Source organism: Lycium ferocissimum, chromosome 6, assembly GCF_029784015.1.
Source record: "Lycium ferocissimum isolate CSIRO_LF1 chromosome 6, AGI_CSIRO_Lferr_CH_V1, whole genome shotgun sequence".
In the NCBI taxonomy this organism is placed as follows: domain Eukaryota; kingdom Viridiplantae; phylum Streptophyta; class Magnoliopsida; order Solanales; family Solanaceae; genus Lycium; species Lycium ferocissimum.
The window spans coordinates 61,371,388-61,392,495 of record NC_081347.1 but is presented as its reverse complement, the minus strand read 5'-3'; the positions used below and the strand labels follow the sequence as shown (position 1 = coordinate 61,392,495).

At 37.5% G+C, this 21,108-nt stretch overlaps 2 protein-coding genes across 2 annotated transcripts; both read right to left on the bottom strand.

The window, feature by feature from the left end:
• Positions 1–6,280: 6,280 nt before the first annotated feature.
• On the bottom strand, positions 6,281–8,929 carry LOC132059948 (GDSL esterase/lipase 6-like). The gene is made up of 4 exons (XM_059452792.1): positions 8,669–8,929; positions 8,142–8,287; positions 7,369–7,834; positions 6,281–6,611 (listed from the first exon to the last, which is right to left on the bottom strand). Exons 1-4 carry the CDS (start codon positions 8,913–8,915, stop codon positions 6,373–6,375), a joined length of 1,098 nt encoding a protein of 365 aa, XP_059308775.1. The 5' UTR covers positions 8,916–8,929; the 3' UTR covers positions 6,281–6,372.
• A 1,476-nt stretch (positions 8,930–10,405) lies between these two features.
• Positions 10,406–20,330, bottom strand: LOC132059946 (vacuolar-sorting protein BRO1-like). The gene is made up of 9 exons (XM_059452791.1): positions 19,732–20,330; positions 18,678–18,985; positions 17,053–18,006; positions 16,407–16,496; positions 15,285–15,353; positions 13,938–14,078; positions 12,836–12,884; positions 12,288–12,391; positions 10,406–11,217 (listed from the first exon to the last, which is right to left on the bottom strand). The coding sequence occupies exons 1-9, from the start codon at positions 20,093–20,095 to the stop codon at positions 10,672–10,674; spliced, it is 2,625 nt and encodes an 874-aa protein (XP_059308774.1). The 5' UTR covers positions 20,096–20,330; the 3' UTR covers positions 10,406–10,671.
• Positions 20,331–21,108: the final 778 nt, after the last annotated feature.

The following is a 21,108-nucleotide window of genomic DNA, read 5'->3' as shown; positions in this document are numbered from 1 at the left end:
GCCATGCCCATGTATGTACACAAAAGAATAATACCAACTACTGCAGCTCCGAATCAAATGGAGCACTTCTATGCAATCTCTGATGAAGCAGCCTAAAGGTCTGGTCTGTCTCCCTGTCTACCTGCGGGCATGAACACAGCGTCCACAAACAAAAGGACGTCAGTACGAACAATGTACTGAGCATGTAAGGCATGAATAGCAACATGATGAAAGTATGAAGATAACATAAGAATAAGAGAACAATCTATACCTCATATATATATATATAGTGATACCATACCTAACCATGTAGGTTCGGTGTCATCCATACCCGGCCATAACATGGCTCGGTGTTGTCCATACCCAACTGCAGTGGTGCGCGCGCAATAGATATCATACCCGGCCATATAGGCTCGGTGTCACAACATGGCTTTATATATATACATATAGGAATACATAAGTAAAAGCAACATCATCATCATCATAATCATCACCATATCTTTCCTTAAAGGATCAACTATCGTAGGATGAGATCAATGATATCATGAGAGTATCAAGAACTATGAGCTTTAGCACTTCTAAGAATGGAGTCATTATGGAAGACATTATGAATATTATGTATAGGTCCACAACAATAGAATCATGCCTTAAAAAGGAAAGGATTACGTCTTCTTAACTACTTAACGTTCTCCTCCCAAGCCCACAAATCTACATTCAAGAGGATTCATACTAAGGTTAAGTCTTAAAACACTTTTTAAGTTCAAACTAGAGTAATTTGTGAGCTAGCGAAAATTGGGCAACATTTCCGCTATTTCATCTACTTCTACCAAATTCCAAAACAACTCCCAATCAACAATAACATCATCAACAATACCATAATCAAGAGACTTCATTCAAGTTATGTTCCATTCAACGCCCAAAACTCCTTTTCATAATCAACCCATAATAACCATTTCAACATAACTCCATATACACTTGTATACAACACTTCTCTTCATCATCATCATTACCACTCATGATAAGATTATACTCATAACATGCCAAAAATTATAACTCAAGTTAATTTATAGCTCAAAATATCCTTAAATTCATATTTGAACTCTCTTTTCGTCTTCCTTCTTCAACCAAATTGTATAACAATCAAACAACCTTAAAAACATGCAATAGATGTAAAAACTTACCTTAATCACACAAGAATAAGCCTTGGATCTAATTATTCCACTAGAGTGAAACCTCCAACTTCAACACCAAAGGAATTCTTGAACTCTACAAACCCTAATAAGAATTTCTAGCATTTGAATCTCATGATCCTCTTGGGTTTGGAATTAATTAGTACATAAACTTGGGAAGAGGGTTTTGGAGAGCCTTAGGCTCTGAAATGGGGGAATAATGAATCCAAATGGGGAAAAACGAAATATAAAGTTTCACTTAAAATCCCGCCGACATACTTTGACGGACCGTCAAAAATCCTGCGGTCCGTCAAATGGACCGTCAAATAGCCCAACCAACCAGACTCTCTGTGACCATTTCACGGTGGAGGATCCGTGAAATTGGGCGTCAAAATGCCCTTCCGATAAACTTGCTTTCTTTAATTCGTTTGACTTCCAATCCTTATGGAACCTTCTTGTCACTTGTATAGTACTTCATTAACCATCTAACGGGCCCTATAGATCCCCCTCAAGGCATTACTAAACAGTGTATAACTCAAATGATGAGAAATCTTCCCAAAACATGACTCAAATTCCAATTCCTTCGACGGATTTACTTCCACCGATTCAGATGACTCCAAAACCTTAAGGTACGCACTTAAAGTTATCAATTACCCTCTTTAACCTTATAAGGACTTCATGTCCACTTTAGTCTTGCGTTAGTCTACTCATAATGCAAACGACACGAAATTTCCAAGATGTAACAAATGTACATCTGCAAAGTACATGAATTACTATTGATATATGCCAGACCAACAAATAGACTCACATTTTTTTGAATCATTCACAAGATATCACATCTCATAATGTACCTAGACAGGAAAGTTTGAAATTACTGATCTTGTATTTTGGTCATCGTACCTAATAAATACTCCTATAATCTTACAAGGAGATTCTCTGTACATGTCGTGTTTCATTAAAAGTTCAAACTTCTTTAAAATACATAATAATTATTACGGGCTGCCTTTGTTGTGCCTTGGCGCCCGTAACCCTACGCACCCTGAGCGGGCTAAGCGAGTGTCAGTTGCACAGGCGACATGCGCTGACGATAGGCTCCAGAAGGAGCATTAGGAAAAGGGACTATGCGGGAGGAAACAAGTATCTAGATATGTTTCATTGTTTATCCTAAGAGTGCCGAGGGAGTTTAGCAAGGATCTGGGAGGAGCCCAAGGGCCTTTTCAGCGGACGACTGGCCACGTGCAAGCCTAAGTGTCAGTCCAGTGCATTTTTGAGCTATGGTTGGAATCTTGGGATTTAGGGTGAGAGGACCCTTCCTAGAATGTTAATGAATATTCTTACCAAGTTTGGCGTCATTTGAAGATTGTTTGCCTATCGGCTTGACTTAGCCAAGAAGCAGTGGCATTGTCATAATTAGCTGAAGCATGCGAAGGCTATAACTCGTTTCATGAGTATAGGAATGGGATGAAACTTCATGGAGGTGTGAAGGAATTAAAGAGGAAGAATTAGGAACAGACGGCGCCTCATTTGGAGTTTAGATAAATGAGAAAAGTCCATTATGATTCTCTGGCAAAAGGATGTCCAGTGGAGGAATTTGGGTTTATTTCTTAAGAGCATAAATAAGAGGGGCAAAGGTGTTGAAAGCTCAGCCAGCCTCCCCCGTGCATGTTGTCAACCAGTCGCACCAAGTGAGCAACCTTGAGGGCGGACCTCAAGGGCCTGCCTAGGTATCTCAGAGGAGTGTCCTAGGTATCCATACGAGTCAAGCAACTCTATAGACGGTACCACGCCTGCGGGCCAGCTTTGGGCGCACAACGAGTGCCGGAGGGTTGACGTATGAACTGATTATGCCCCGCGGGCTATTCTTATAGATGTTAAATACCTCTGTGCCGCTTGAGTACTCGAGGCACCACACTTAAGAGCCTCGTGTATTGACTTGTGAGCTTGGCTTGGATTCAGCCTTGCAAGCGGGGGTCTGTTGGCCTAGACGTGCAGTCATGGGGTAACGCTGCACTACGAGTGATGGAAGTATGTTGCAAGGGCTAAGTTTGCCAATGCCATGAGACAACATGGGCATATAAAAGAGGATTGAACATGACAAAGGCGAAGGATTAGAAGTTGCCCTACTCGGGAAAGGCACAAGGCAAGCGTCAAGCTTGAGGATTGGACTGTGCGCGCTAGAGCGACGATTAATGCCAGGCGAGGGATAGGCATGTCCATAAACAACCCAAGGTATGCATATAGACGAGACCCAGTATATGAAATGCGCCACAAGAGCATGATAGCAAGACAAGGCTAAAGCCTTGACATCAAACGGGCGGCACAAGGGAAGCAAAGCCTCTGAGGCAAGCTTCATCATAGGCACCGGGTCGTGCCAAGAAACCTGGGATAAAGGAAGGCTGGCTTGTAATCAGGTGGGACTACAGGCGCTGCACGGGCTATTTGTGTGCCGCTGCCGCTTAGGAGGAGTCGGCCCATGACATAATGTATGCCAAGAGCTGGTACTAACAAAGAAGTCTAGCCAGGTCCAATCCACTTGAGATGACCAAAACACTTGCCAGGCAAAATTGAACATAAGATTGCACACGAAATATTAGAAAACTCTCATTGCCTATAATAACCACTTTGATGGGGAGGAGGACGAGGATACGGTGAATCGGCAGTATAAGGAGGCCGAAGCATACCTCGAGGTTGCTGGGGAGGCGCATTATAATATGGACCCCACCACTCGATCTATGACCTGCTCCAATTGAGCTCCTGAACATATGATAAAGTGTTCCTATATATTAGATACTTCGCCTCAAATTTAGAAAACACTTTCCTGTGTATTTTCAAACATTCATTACGTAGATAAGTTAGTCATTTAAAACATGTCATCTCCTTTGATGATACACATTAACCTCAATAAGCCGTAATATCTCAAGTATGTTATAGTTGATGAAAGACAAGATCCCTACTCTCTATTTTAAGATATCAAAGACAATTAATTTCCTTAATGTTAAGTAAGGATCTAGATCTTAAATCAGTCTCTTCTCTTTTGCTGAATTGATGTACGCTTAGAAACAAGAGAAAAGGCTCAAATATGCCATTAGACTATCAGAAAAGGTTCATTCATGCCACTCGTTAATAGTTGGGCTCAAAAATACCACCGTTGTTACCATTTTGGGTCATATATGTCATTACTCACTAACAAAACTCTACTACTACCAGATTTTGCGACATGACATTATCTAAACTCTTCATTTTACAAGTATATATAAGCCATTTCGTAGCTCAGTGGCATATTTGAGCTTTTTCCCAATTCATATATAAATCTCCATCTTTTCTAATTTTATGTAACAAACTTATAAGGACAAGTTTATCCCTTATACTAATAACAATATTATTTTACATGGAAAAACTATGCTCTCTTTATTAATTGGATTATGAATCTAATTTTGTTCTATGTCTTTCACAACAATTTTTACGTACTTTATGGCTCTTAAAAAGATTTAAAAAACACATAAAATTTATGAAGAGATAGATTTAAAAGAGAGTACACTAATGAGGTGTAGATTGGTATGGAGAGTTACATATAAGTGAAATTTTGGGTATTAATAGCGGTCGGGAGAAGGCTCAAATTTGTCACACTCGTATGTATTTTTCATACCCATGTCACCTCATAAGTGTACTCTCTTTTAAACCGATCTCTGTTTTTCTTAAACGAATTTATGTTTTTTTTAAGGTTTTTTTAAAGAGTCTAAAGTACGTGAAAAGTGTGAATAACGTAGAATAAGATTAGATTCATAATATAACTAAATAAGAGAGTATATAGTTTTTAGATGTAAAATAATAATATTATTAGTATAAGAACCAAATAGTATAAGGGACAAACTTGTCCTTATAAGCTTGTTACATAAAATTAGAAAATATGAAAATTTATATAGGAATTGGGAAAAGGCTCAAGTATGCCATTGAACTACAAAATGACTCATATATGTCACTCGTAAAATGAAGGGCTTAGATAAGATCTAGCATGCAGAACACGGCAATCATTAGAAATTCAATTAGTAATATATATGAATAGAAAGATAGATCCATCCATCTATCCTATCCGGTTTCGATTTTGGATTCTGGTTAAACCGGGCATTCCTCAGAGCAAGGGAAGTATATTCTTATGGCCTTTCTTAGCTTATGAAAGATCAAGTTCTTCCCCTTCCCACGTATGTGCCTTTATTTAGATTCTTTCGATTTTGACCTAGCCCAAAACCACGCTCATGGAAAAAAAAAAAGTATGGGGAAATTATCACGTGGAAAAATCTGGTAATAATATAGTTCTGTTAGTGAGTAATGGCATATATGACCCAAAATGGTAACGGCGGTGGCATATTTGAGCCCAACTATTAACGAGTGGCATGAATGAGCCTTTTCTAATAGTTCGATGGCATATTTGAGCCTGATCCCTAGAAACAACATGAAAAATAAAGAAGGTGGAATACATCGATAACCCCTTAAACTTGGCAGTAAATTTCATTTAGACACTCGAATTATAACATATTTCAATTGACACTACTAGAAAAAAAGGTTTTTCCCACCGACATTTAGTGGGAAAATTGTGCTATAAAACATGATTTTCCCACCTTATTCCCACCGAACCAGCTCACTGGAAAAACGCATGATGTGAAACAGGTTTCCATTGACACGGGGAAACTTCATAATTTCTCCATGTGAAAAAACTACTATTTAGATTTTTCCACCGACATTCGGTGGGAAATAGCCATTGAACATTTTTCAGTGGGAAGTCAATGGAAAAATAGAGATTTTTTAGTAGTGTGAGCACCCAAACATATTATAAAGTGTTCCTATTACACACTTCCACCTCAAATTTTGAAAGCTTTTGCGCTTTTTCAAGCGCCAATTATGTAGATATATTAGCTACCTAAAATATGTCATCTCCTTTGATTATATGCATTAGCCTCAATAATCTGTAAAACCTTAGGCATGCTCCGTTGACGAAAGATAAGGACCGCGCTCCCTATTTTAAGATTTCAAAACACAATTAATTTCCTTAGCTCTGAATGAGTTCAAATCTTAAATCCGTCTCCACTTTTTGGCTTATTCGATGTAGGCTTGGAAACAACATGAGAAATAAGAAATAGACATGAACTCCATAACATTCTGATCAAATGAAAGACAGGGACTCCACTCTACATTTTAACATTTTCATAACACAAATTAATTTCCTTAATTAGTGATGAATGAGAGTCATGTTGGCCAGTGTTTTGAGATTGACAGGTCGAATTTGAGAATGGGTTCCATTCCACAATGCCTTTGAGATGAGTTTATAAGTGTGCTCTGATGGATGAAAATAATCCCAAAACAAGTACTCATTGGGCTTTGCACATAACTTGTAACCTTCCTTACCACATTGCACTAATCCTCCGAGAGTTCCATCACCACAACATGCATTAGTTACATCTGAAAAGCCTATATATGTGATAACAAATCATTCATGAGTTAGTTTAGAATCCTTCTTGACTTGTAAATACATAAACTTAACATGATAGTTTCAAAGTTAAAAGAAAATAACAAAAATAGTCCCTTATATATTTAACAAAGTAAGTCCAAATTATTCTTGAAAAGCTTTGGTCCTTTAAACTCGTCCAAAAGTGAACACTATTGTCAGATTTAACAGGACATGCGAAAAGAAAAAGATCTCATATATGGAAGTGCAATTTTTATAGTTTACTTTTTGCAATTGTATGTCTATTTCTAGTATCTGATGCAGTTTATGTTATTTTTGGTCTATTGCTGGTATATGCTGCAGTTTTGGTATTGTGATTTTTAGATTAGATGGGCCTTTTATGGTATTTCTAGTTGAATCTTTTTTTTCACAGTTCTCTCGATTGTTAAATCTAACAGCTAGGATTTGTTGAATATTTGACGAATAACAAAAGTGGGCACTTTGACAAACTTAAAGGACCAAAACTGCTCAGAAATATATTTAGGGAACTATTTCAAGCTTACCTTCAAACTTGAGGGACTATTGTCGTCATTTTCTCGTTTAGAAGTCCCTCTCACTACCAGAGCCCATAACACAAACTCTTGCAAATTAAGATGGTAGGTAAACAAGTACTAATTAAATGCATCAGAAAACTGAATAGATTAACAATTAATTTCTATAATAGCTAAAAGGAAATATAGATCAGACATAAAAAGGGACTAAAGAAGTGTAAGAAATTACCATAACGTTTAGGATTAGCTCTGAAGATCTGAGCAGGCTTGTATACATCTCCATACACAGCAAAAGAACCAGGATACTTGATCGGTATTGTTTTCACAAAAATATCTAACCTCATGTTATAGTTCTTAACCATCTTGTTCATTTTCCCATAACATTTGTTAACTGGTGCACCAGGCAAGAGGACCCTGGCTGGGACACAACCAAGAGGGCCTAACGAAAACAAGGCGATTCGACGAGCCCCTAACTTGCAAATCTGATCAACAAAGTTTGTAACTTGAGTTATCATGGCTTGAACATAGCCATCTGGGGTCAAAGTTGGGGCATCAAATGGATAGAAGTAGCTGATTATGTCGTTGGAGCCTGACTCGAATAAGAAGAGTGACTGTTGGATTTGTTTCTTGGTTATGTGTTTTTGTTGGACTAAGGTTTTGAATTGTTGGAGTTGATCTTGAATTGGTGTCACTCCCTATGTTTCAAATGTCACGAATTAATATCAGTTCATATGGGCCCAAAAAAAAAAAAAAAAAAAAAAAAAAAAAAAAAAAGGGAAAGCCAAGGTTAGTATAAATGAAAAGCTTAGATCGCAGAATGTTTATACTCTCGGTGTACAATTTGAGGTGTATTTTGATAAATAGTTGGTGATAGTTCAGGTAGAAAACTCGCACACCTGAAAAATTCAGGTAGGAAACTCACGAAAAGTGATAGTTAAGGTGTGTTTTTGACCATTGCCTCTAAATTAAAAGATGTTAAAACAAGAACATCAAGTTTCTTACCAAATTCTGATTTGTTGGTCGTAGAAGTCCACTACCAGCACTAGCAAAGTTGATGCCATTTGATGGATACTCTTTCTGATTTCCATTTACTAAATCAAGTTGTGCTTCCAGAAGTGGCTTTTGCAGGGGAATCCCAATAAATTCAGCTGCATGCAGGCAATTTTACATCAAACCAAAGATAAGTAATAGAAGTCCATATGACAAAGATTATTGCGCCTCAAAAAGAATTATGGGATCTAATTTGTCGTGCGGCGATTAAGACATCTAATTTTCAGTGTGTAATTTGGATATGTTCACACTGAAAATTGATAGTTCAACTGCATTTTAATACATAGATGGTGATAGTTCAGGTCGGAAAAGGGAACAGCTGATAGTTGGAGCATGAGTCTAACGAAAAAGTGATAGTACTGTGTTTTTTACCATTAACTTATAAATAAAATGGGACAAATAGAGTATATCATTGGATTTTTCTTTTTTGGTTTGGTTCTTTTGGAGTGGGATGTTAGGAAGGAGTAATAAGAACTCACAGATGAAGTCTGCAACGGTTCGACCATTGGCGAATCTACCAGTAGGATGGTGAAAGAAATTGGAGCCATAAGGTGGAAAATCAGCTTGTACTGCGCAGTTCTTCTTGTAGTGATTGTTACCAGCATCAAATATAGAGTCTCCAAATATGAAAATTGAAGGAACATTGTATCCCAAAACAGAACTACAACTATTCATTACCAAAAAAGAGACAATAAAGAGAGATTGCAATATTATTACTCTCTCCATAACCAAAAGTGCTATAGCTTCTGGAAAAAAAAAAACAGAGAGAAAAATAATCAGAGATTTAGAACAGATGGTGGGAGTTTAGTGCATGCACGACCAAAGAAAATTAACCCTCCCTTCAGTAATTACAAAGCTACTACTTGTTTACTGCCAACTACTAAGTAACATCTTTTGTCTACTAGTACTCCACCATTTACTTTCCCTTTACTTAATTATTTCTTTAATTTCTTTTGCAAATAATCTTTTTGATGTTAATTCTTTTGGATCAAGATACACCCTAGTCTAATGCGCGAAGTGTCACAATACGCTATATAGCTTCCTGAACCTGTGGACAATACTAAAATTGGTGTTCGACCATTTAAATTGTGCACCCTTCTGGTCAACTGAATCAGTAGGGCTGCAAATTGCAATGAATGAAATTCCCTCCACAGAACGGCGATAATAACCTGTCAAGGCCAAGAAACTCCACACGTGTTCATTTGATTTTGCAAAGAACAGTATGTAAGCTGAATAATAATTGTTCGAGGTGGTTAGCAAGTACGTATTAGAAGACGACAAGTTAATTTGACTTGATTTATTGCCTAACTGTATTTATGTATAACGGTAAAAACAAGAAACAACAGCATGTATGTACTCGTACGTTACCTAAAGGCTAATGTTGAAAGATATATTTGCTTACTTCCTCTCCCTCAATGTATGCAATACACTTTTCAGTCTGTCCAAAAAAAAAAAAAAAAATTTATATTTAAAAATAATTTAACTTTAAACTTCTCATTCTATTCTTAATGAGATGATTTATAACCACACAAATATATATGGCTTGATTTAGACAATAAGTTTTTTTTTTTAAAAAGTGCCCAGTTGAAGTGCAACACATAAAATGAAACGGAGGGATATTTACTGAAGTCCACAAATGGAATTCCGGAATGAACTAATGTAAGGACTTGTTCCATCCAGATGTGAATGTGGTCACTTGTGGTACATTGAATCCAGTAGCTTTGAGGCAGATCCGATATATGAATTAAAATATTCACTAAATAAATACAGATAATCAATTTTGACTCCAAGTAAATCACATGAATTATGACAAAATCCCAAGCTCGGATCCGTTAAAGTTTAAATCATAAATTCACCTCAGTATTTTCAACCTGAATTGTGCTTGGCTTCTCCACCCCTCCCATCTGAAATTCTAGCTCCATTATGAACTCAAAAGGTTCTTCATTGTTGTCACAATTGATGTCTTTCTTTCCACTTAGCCCATACACTCCAAAATGTACAACATAAATTATCACCACAGTGCATCTCCCAATTCAAAATTTATTTTGGTTATTGAGGTTCCATTTTTGAAAAATTCAAGAGACGTTTCTTGAAAATAAGGCACGGAAATTGGAACTGCAATGGACACCAAATTACATAAGTTACTATTGATATGCAAGACCAACAAATAGATCCACATGTTTCACATTCACAAGATATCACATCTCATAGTGTACTTCAGACGGGAGAGTTCTAATTTATTGATACTTGTATTTTGCTCAATCGTATAAAATCAATATGATCTTACAAGGAGATACCCTGTACATGCGGGTAAAGCGAGCCATGCTTCATCCAAAGTTGCTTACAACGTATAATAGTGTATGCCAAGAGCTGAAACTAACAAAGAAGTCCAGCCAGGTCCAATCCACTTAAGAACGACAAAAAACTTGCCAGACAAAAATGAACATGAGATGCACACGAAAAAAATATATTGGAAAACTAATCATTGCCTGTAATAACCACTCTGATGGGGAGGAGGATGAGGATATGGAGAAGGTGCCGTGTAAGGAGGTTGAGGCATAGCTCCCGGTTGCTGAGGAGGTGCATTATAGTATGGACCCCGCCACCCAGGATATGCAGGTTGACCGTACTCGTGGCTTGGTGGAAGCTGTTGTTGATGTTGAGGATGTGGCTGTGGATGCTGATATGGTTGACCTTGACTTGGAAAATGGTAAGGTGGTGCAGGCGGTTGTGGAGAATTATAAGGAGGAGGAGTTTGACTATATCCAGACATTGTTGGTTGTTGAGAAGGCTGATATGCAGGAGTCTGGGGTCGACAGGAATTGGGTATATTTCCAGTCTCGGGATTTGTTCTCGGAGGCTGATGAGCCTGCCCAACTGAAGGATAAGTATATCCACTTGAATTTCTGTTATCCTGGAAACTGAGACCTGAGACTTTCCTCTGCACCTCTTCCATCATTTCTCGGCACTGTATGTTTCTTGTCATCACAAAATCACTACACTGCTGTTTCACATTAGTGATCGCCTCCTGTTCAACAAAGACAAATTTATATGAATTCATTTCCTGGAAGTGCGCAAATAGATCCAAGAAGCTTGACATATTCAGGAAGACATGGAAAAAGATTTCTAGTGATTTGTCCAACTGTGCACAACTAAAATGAATCTTTAAAAGCAGAAAGTAATTTTGAGCTGCAGTTCTCATCCCCTCATAAGTCTCTACCCAAGCCTCATACAAAGAACGTACATAAGTACGATCATTGGCATGTGAGGTTACACAAGTGAATGATCCTTGTCAGATTTGCAGGAGTACTTGGGGCTTTGACACCACTGACTAGGCTTATATGAGAAAAGATCAAAGGGGTTCTTCTTTGACTTGAACATATAGGGCAGATTATCATATACTAGTTTTGTTAGAGTGAAAATCGAGAATGTGAATATAATAAGGGATTCTTGGTGAGATTAGTGGGATGGGATTGTATAATTATCATTATGTTTAATAATGGATTAGGTGAGAGATTATAACTCGATTATTCTTCTGGTAACTCGCCTTGATAATTTCTTTATAAAATCAAAGAAATGGAAAGATGAGGTGAGGTGGTGGAGCTGGTAAAGGAGCCCGCAGGACAGCCAGGGGCAGGGGGGATGGGGGGAAAGGAATAATGTATACGATAGAATTGTCACAATCTCAACCCTCTCGCCCATAAGACAGGCGTTTAAAATGTAACCCATGGAACAGTCCCATCTCAAGCTTCTCAATGGGATAAAATAGGTCCCTTGGAGGATGATTGCAATCCCATGTACACAAGCCAGTTGCCTTATAATGACATTGGAACCAAATTAGAGAGCGATCAATGACTCTAATCTAGCTCACTTTATCCCCACCCCTGCTTCCTCTTCCCCCAACGGAAGTTCTTATCTGGGATACAAATGATCCAATATAAAAAGTGGAATGAGCTCAGAGGATCCGATCCACTCAAAACGATGGTTGAAATCCTCCTTGTGTTGTAAACTGAGTGAGCAAATCTTCCAATCTCCACCCCCTCCCCCAACAAGTCCAATAGCAAAGAGCAGTCTCAAAAGAGATGGAAATTCTCATACCTGAAGTGTTACATAGAACTTCAATCCCTCATTGATATTTTCCTTGATTTCTCGATATTTCAAAATGGCAGCTTCAATCTGCCTATAGATTCTCTCGCGGGAAGCTGTGACATAGACAAGACTGAGCTTAGCAAATTAACAGTGACTAGAACATCTAAAATCAACAGCCGTACTTGATGATATGGATAAACCACGCCAAGAAGAAATGTCAAAGTAGACAGAAAAACTACTAGAGAATGCAGAATGGACAACATATCATAGCACGGGCTGGCCAGCACTTCACCATGTCAATTTTAAAACTGATAATTGCAACATCACTATAAGATGACATCAAGGGACATAACTAGCTTTAGATATATCACATGACACATAATGAGCAGTAAGAAGTCATTTTGATATACAAAAAATCGAATGAAAGGATTAGCCCGTCTAAACTTAGCCCACCTAATTTATTTAGATAGGACAGAAGATGTTTGTGTATCGAGAATATCTAAGCTTCAATGTTTTTCAGCAGACATTGCAAAATGATTATGAGGATTAAAACACACCTTTATAATCCTCAAGATTGAAAATAGAAGCAAACTCCTCATTTTGAGCCTGCAAAAGGAAATACCACGTTGTTAAAGAACATTCAAGGACATGCAGCTTGAATAAAGTCCAGTGCAAGTAGATTGTTCTATCCCAAAAGAGGGACTTTTCTTTCTATGTTTGCACAATGAAACCTCAATATGAAGTATTTCTGGTCCAGAAAAAACACAATACTTTGGTTAAGCATGTGTATTATACTATTATACATAATCTGTGCACTACAACTCTTAAATTTCCAAAATACACCTTCACCTCAGACCCAAACAAGTTAGGGTTGGCTATATAAACCTCATTGACCATATTTCTCCATATAAACTCTTCTCAGGCACTAATTATGACATGCAAATCACGGGAGTTAGGGTTGGCTATATAAACCTCATTGACCATATTTCTCCATATAAACTCTTCTCAGGCACTAATTATGACATGCAAATCACGGGATTCGGATGCATGAAATAACAAGTATTAAATAAGAAAAGAAGCACCACAAATATAATTGCAATTAACGAACTAACAATTATTCGATGATCTTCTTTACACCCCCCACCCCCCCACCCCCACTTCCAAACATTCTCTCTAACACTTTCTAGATACAAAACAAGTTCAAAGTCAGATTAAACTGTGTAACTCAAAAAAGTTTGGAACGAAAAAACATGCCATAGGTGATATCTCAATTAAGGATGTCATTGTATCACGTCTGTAATGCTTTCCAGATTTAAAAATAAAAGCAACTTCCTGTATTGATCAGTATAAGAAGTAATAGAAAATCATAGTTCAAAACAAGCCACCGGGCAATGACACAAGGGATTAAAAGAAACAAAAAGGAAAATGCCTTGCATCCCTCGGTTCGTTACCCATAAATAGTATTCTGAAGAGCAATCCTGAAACTGACAATATGGAAATATAAAAGGGAATTCCTACTAAGGACGGTGCAACACATATAACCTCAAATTTACCAGACAAGTATTCCTACGTTAAAGCTTAAGAGAAGCTCCCAAGTTGAAATGAAAAAGGGAAGCAAACTAAAAGGGTATATCCCTGAAAAAGACGCGAATTCTGAACCTGAATTTGCAGCAGCAACTGTTCTTGTGCCTCGATGTTTTGAGAAATTTCTTCAGAAATATGATCATATTTTGCTATCTCCTTCCTGAAAAGATCCTCATGCGAGCCCGTGAATGTCATCAATTTCGGAAGTATATCATCCTGAGTAACATCACACAACAGATACAAAATCAAATTGCACAATTAGATCCTTCAATGGTTAAGCAGAGGCAGAGCAAATGCCAAAAGATAAGCATGTTGCAAATGGATACACAAATGTCAACATAGCACAAAGAATTCATATTGCGTTATCTGCTCCTGAGATGATGTAAAGCAACGACTAATGACAGTGGAGTAGTCTTAAGCCTATGTCGCCACTTCTTTATGAAAAGCCCGATCTATCCCTCTTTTCATATACTAGAAGGAATTTCTTCTTGACTTCCCCAGGAAATGAAAGTTGCAAGAAAAGATCTTATCAAGTTCCATAACCAAATAACCCTCCCTCCAACCACCCAACGATGAGTCTCTCGATCTAATGAAGAGCTTCCCTTGATGTGATGTAAGCACACCATCCATTTGAATTTAAAAAGAAAATGGATCTTAGCCCTAGCTCAACTCCACAAACTAGCTCATGAGCCCAAGACTCAGGACTGGACATATGGAGCATAAACAATATAAAAATGCGGCACAACATTAGGTAAACCAAGAATAGGAATAACTCTTGACTGTGATACCATGTAAAGAAAATGAATCATGGGTTTCATTCAACTCCAAAAGCTAGCAAGGACTGCTCAAAACCATATAAGGAGAGAATAGTTCATTCCCTTAACACACGTGGGACATTCTAACAGGATTATTAAGAGTGTGGCCCTCATTTTTACTTCTACTGAATAGATTGGAGGGCTTATCTCTTCTACTACTTTCAGTTCCTGCCCCCTCAGTCCATCAATTAGATAAGCAAATACGGAACTGTTGGACAAAAAGCCAACCCATTGATGGAATAACCTGCTGCACAGAGTGAACCATCTAATCCAACGACTCATTCAGGGTGTTAACAGTCAGTTTTCACACCAAAATATGTTTATCCATGGCTTATATATTTGAAATATGAACTTATGTTATTAATATCATGTTAATAAACTCAATAACTGTAGAACAGCAGAATAAGAGGATGTGTACTAGCAAAGGATTATATCTTCATCACATGCTAGGGTGAAAGATATCATACTTGTCCAACCCTCCTATGCGAAATTTTATATGGACCAGCGATGGTTAAAGTTTCATTCCCAAAAAGATGTCCACCTCAACGGCTCAACCTAATAAATTCAACTTTGCAGAGCATGTAGTTCAAGAGGAATCTTATTATACCTTCCTCTTCATCTCTTTCAGCATATCTTCCAGACCAGCTCGCTGAGCACCAAGAGTTTCTAGTTGGCTCTGCAAATATAACCAACAATGACTTGAGGGAGACCACTCAAATAATTTATGCTGCAACAATGTAAAGCTTCTATGTTGAAATAAGAGATAACTCCTTCTAAAACAGATTGAAGTGAAGTTCTGAAGTTCTTCTTTTTTTTTTTTTTTTTTTTTTTTTTTTTGGATAAGGTAAATAATTTTATTGACAAATGTGGAAATTTCATGTACAAGACATATACCAAAAGAAGAGAACACCTACACCCAAATATGGTTCTCAACAAAAGAGATCCAATCCACTATACAAATGGGGACCTCATAAAGTACACCAAAATGAAACTAGAGACAACATACTACTTTGCATTTTATAAAATCTTGTTCCACTCCTTCAAAAGCCCTCCGATTCTCTCTTTCCAAATAAACTACTTGAAACTGAAGTGTTTTCTAAGGTTCATATATCCAAATATTTACGGACAATTTCCTCCGTAATTTTTAGATAACTTTATAACATGCATAATAGCCTAAACATTTCATGTTACTTAATATCTAAAGATGCCTAGTATAACTGTCTTTTCTAATTTATTATTCAAAGACCACTTCTCACTCGCAAAATGGGCATTAAAGGATTTCAAACTAGATTAATGTACAGCAAGTGCTCAAAAATCATCCATGAAAGAAATATGATTATTTTCAATGCTTTTATCATTAGTAAAACTAATAAAATATTATTGATATTCTCTAATAAAATATTATGTTAATGCCCAACTCTCTAATAAAATATTATGTTAATGCCCAACCGACATCAATTTTCAAATTATCTCCTGGGGACAAGAAACAACAGCAGAAAGATATCCTGATAAAAAATGTCATCAGAAGGAATTAGACACTTCTCAAACTGAAAGAAGAAGTTATGCCCCCACCCACCAAAAAAAAAAAAAAAAAAAAAAGGAAATGATATATATGTCTTCCCAAAAGAATAGGCTTTAGTCACTCAAGAAACATGGCTCCAACATAAGTGTCAGCTAAGGAACACAGAAAGACCAAATAACACAAATGTAACCCACTAATTCATATTACCAGGCTCTGCTTCAGGGCTCCCACAATGGCATCTTCAGTGGCGTCCAAAGACAGGATTGGTCTTGCCAAGGTTGGAAGAGCAGATTCAATCTATCAAAGAGAAAAATGCACATCTCAGGACTTAACTTGACACCCATCACAGAGAGAAATAGAAGAGTTATCACATTGTAAGCACTAGATCCAGTGATGAATTTCTTTTGCAACAATAACATGACATACATGTATAATAAACCACAGATTAAGCCAAGTTCCAAAATGTTAAAGGATCAAAGACTCCATATCTAGTATGCATTTTAACCTGTTGAAAATCCTTGGAAGTGAACCATGTGAGAAGATCCAAAATATACAGAATAGAAGCATTGACCATCTTACTAAGCCCTCAGTAGTAGTACAAGCTTGTCAAGAGATTTGTCTAACTCACTATCTTCATTACTAGATAAGTTTTGATAATTATCCTTAGAAATACCACCTAATACTATGTGTCTACAAACAAATCCAAGGGCCAGAGCATTTGATTATTTTTATATGCATTGATGTGTAAAGCCCTTGACAAAGTCAGTTACCAACTTGAAGCGACACGATGAGACATGACATGACTATTTATGTAAATTAAGGTTAAAACATAGGTCACATAATAAATACGTACTGGACGGCGGTCAAGGATTGACATAAGTGCTGCATGATCCCTTACTGATCGCTCAATCCTGGCATCACTTTCTGCAGCTTGCTTCAGGTTAGCTGCAAACCTGTTTAACCTGTCCTGCAGGTTTTTTGTTAGGGTAGTAGATTGAGGCCTTGTCCATCGGGTTCCGAATTGAGTTCTAAATTGTGTATCCTCTGTCGCTTCTTTTTGCAAAAGCTCCTCAGTTTGGACCAGCAACTCCTGGTTCACCCTCTTCAGATCTCTGAGTTGCTGCAGCTCAGCATCCAAACCAGCTGGACCACCACAAATTTGCACTGCCTCTACATCTTCTTTTAAGGCCTCAGGTAGAGATATATTTCCCTCCAAAGCAAGAATAGAATCAGGCAAGTCCATTTCTCTGAGCCTTACTCGAGCTAGCTCGCTTCCCTGTTGTAACTTCTCAGCTTGAGTCCTGATGACATCATCAACCATCTCAGTGTACCTAGATAGAGCTTTTGCACTATTGTCTGGGACAAGACTGGCAAACATCTTCTCCTTGCTTGCATCCAGAATATCATTCATCTGCATAGGCTTGACCAAGGAAAATGCTGCAAGTGGTGGAAGAGAACTGGCTGGTGGGACCCTCATGAGGTAGACTCTGTCGTTTTCCTTCATAGCCCTGTCCAAGTTTAGATTTAAAGTAGCTTCTAGCTTATTAATTGCATCCAAGAGCTGCTGTGGTGATCCCCTTGGAGATGTTTTTCTTGCCTCAGACAAGGCATTAACACCACTCTTCAGCCTTGCAATTTCCTCTGCAATTTCTTCTTTGTCATGGAGCTCTAGACTGTACCTGTAGCAGGCCTCAGCATAAAAAAGTGATGCCTTAAGCTGAACATGAGCTAGCCAAGTCTTGTCCAAGTGCTGGTTCAGAGGTGCAACACTTAATGCTGCCAAAGCTTCCTCGTAAAACAATCCAACCTGTGATAGAAAATTCATTTCATTTTAACATCAATTTTGCATCTATTGCTACATCAAAGCACTTAAGTAACATCCAAAACGAACTCTACAGGATATAACGTGCAATAAACTAAAAACCATATTTGAAGGAACTAGCCAACCCAACTCAGACATGCCTTATCCAGTGAACTATTCAGAAATTAAATTAAAATTCGAAAAGAACAAATCCAATATGAAATTGGTTCTTACAAAAACCCTGATTCTCAAGCTGCATAATAGTCTCTTATAATTTCTATTTGATTTTGTTCTAACCCAACTCCATGCCTCATTGCATATAGGAACTTGGAGGATTGATTAATTAATAAAAATGTGCATATTAACAAAACAAAAGTCGCACAGACCGTAGGAGTTTTCCTGGCTGACTAGATTTTTGATAGAAATGTAATAATTAGTGGTCTTTATCTGTAGTAGACTAAATTATTACCTTCTAAAAATCTTAGGCAGATTTTAATAAGAGAAGAAATATTATTAACTCACTCGAGCTAACCAAAAAGAAAAAAGCTGTGCAGCAATGTGACTAATGTCAAGAACTCAACTAAACCTCACAGATAAGTTTTTTTTTCCTTTACAAGTAAATCTCATACAGCAGTTATTGAGTCGCATAGATTAAAAGATGGAATAGAGAAATAAACCTGTCTTGAAATCTTTGAACAGACACCAGGAGTATTACCCTTGGCAATGCTATTCTCAAAAACACACTCCTGAGCCTGAGCCAACATGAGTCTTTCCAGCATCCCAACGCATTCTACAGAGACATCAACGGTGGTGGAGCTACCCATTGATGCCTTCATTGCCACATTGTCTCTCAAGAAGGCAAATGCCCCAGCAGCAGCAATAAAGGAATGTGATGCCTGCTTTCGCCCCTCAACTGATGAACGATCAAAACCCAATCCCATCTGACTGTGAACTGCCCCCAGATTGAACAAAACTGCAGCTTTTTCTATGTGGACAAACAAAAAAAGGATCAGTACAAATGTGTGATAAGATGACAATAGTTCGAGCTTAACATTCATTTCTCCAAACTCGTAAGAATTAAGATCAATGTACCCCTTTTTTCTTTACCAAGTGATAAACATAGCCATGCTTTTTTTAGTACTAGTAGGTAAATATAGCCAATTTGTCTGAAGAATATTGTTGTATGTTTAATGTTTATCTAGGTATTGGCAGCAAAACAAGTACCCCTACGGTTTCAATTTGTTTGTCTTACTTTCCTTTTTAGTCCATTTCAAAAAGAATGCCACTTTCTATATTTAGTAACTCTTTACACCCAACATCCTACATGACATATTTAAGACCACAAGATTCAAAGGGCATTTTGCTACATCACAAAAATCTTGAGTTTAAGAACACAAGATTCAAAGGGCATTTTGGTACATTACACACATTTAAACAATATTTAGTTTAAGACCACAAGATTCAAAAGTCTTCTTTTATTTTCTTAAACTCCATACCAAGTCAAACTAAGACAAACAAATTAAAACGGAGGGAGTTTTCAATACACTTACTAAGCTAAACATAACTACTCTCAAGCATTAAATATTAAGGCTGTGGAAGAATAACGGTTAGCATAAAAGAAGTCCAACTATAATGAATCCTTTGAATACTAAATTGTACTATGCTAAAGAATCAAACAAAAGGACATAAAATTTGAAGACCCAATTGAACAAAAATGCAAAATAAGAGTACCTAAATGGATATTCTGCTGGGCAGCTTTATTTCTATTCTTGAAAGCATCATACCAAGTAAAAGTAAGAGAATTAACATGATCTTGATCATTTGAAATAGGGAAACGAGACTCAACAGCACAAAGGGCTTTATAGTAATTTTGCAAGAGGTCACGTCTAGCAGCAAGTGATGCTGATGATGATGATGATTCGATATCGACACGATATTGTTTAAGTGTTTGTAAATCATCTTCAAGATTTTGAGCTTCACGTTCGGAGTAATTGTAGACTATGTAGTTACGAAGTGGACGGTAGAGATCGATTGTGACCGTTTTTTTCTCTGAGATTGATAGCATGACGTTGGATGTTGATGATGGTGACGTCATTGTTGTGTAGTGGTGGTGTTTAACGGCAGTTTAATTTGTGTGTGAATTGAGTGGGGTGGTGTTTGGAAAGAAGAAGAAGAAGAAGAAGAGAAATGGGAAGAAGTCAATGGAAGCTTAGATGAAGAAATCAATTCTTTTTGTGGTTTACTTGTAAGTCGGTATTTGCTTAATGAGAAAGGAAAACAGCAATGTGAAGTTGATGGCATTTGGGTGTAGGATAAGTGCGTGAGGGTGCGGAATAAGCTTGGGTAATTTCGAGTCTTTTATCTCATCTTCTTTTGTTTTTTTAGAGGGGAAAGGGTCAAAATTACCGCGATCTATCTGAAGTAGATTAAATTTTTCCTCCATTTCGTTTTCTGCTCAAACATAATTTTGTCCTTATGTTTTAGGCTCAAAAACACCCTCCAAGGAGTCAACTTTTTCATATGAGCATTCGGTAAATGTATCAGTCCATGGAAGAGTGAAAGGATCACCACTACTGAAGATCTCCTAATCTTAGATAGGTCGTCTGAGGGTTCGTTGCGGTTCATTGTTGTGCTTACACACAAGGCTACTCTTTTCTGAAAGCTCCGCAGGACCACCTACCACTAGTCTTCGGCGGGAAGGGTTTATTGCACAAAAAGGCCGGGACGCAGGCTCCCGAAGAGAGCAGCCTAACGAATTTCAGATGCGAGATTAGAACGCGGAAACCAGGACACATACTATATGAGAATAGTTGCCAAAACAAGCTCCCTAAGGTCGTATCTAAGATCCGAAGGAATCACTTCTGAAGTTAGCTTGTGTGCATTTAGCCTTATCTTATCTTTGAATACTTCCTTCAGGCGGCTGGAAAGATGTTATTTGCGTAGTCAAATAGTTCACAAAAATCCTTCCTACTAACAGTTGTTCCAAAATAATAAAAAATAGGTTAATTATACCCTTGAACTATTCGAAATTCAAAGAATTTTGCCCTTGTTCTTGTTTTTTGGGTGGGGGGTGCGAGAAGGGTGACATGTATGAGAAATATTATAACA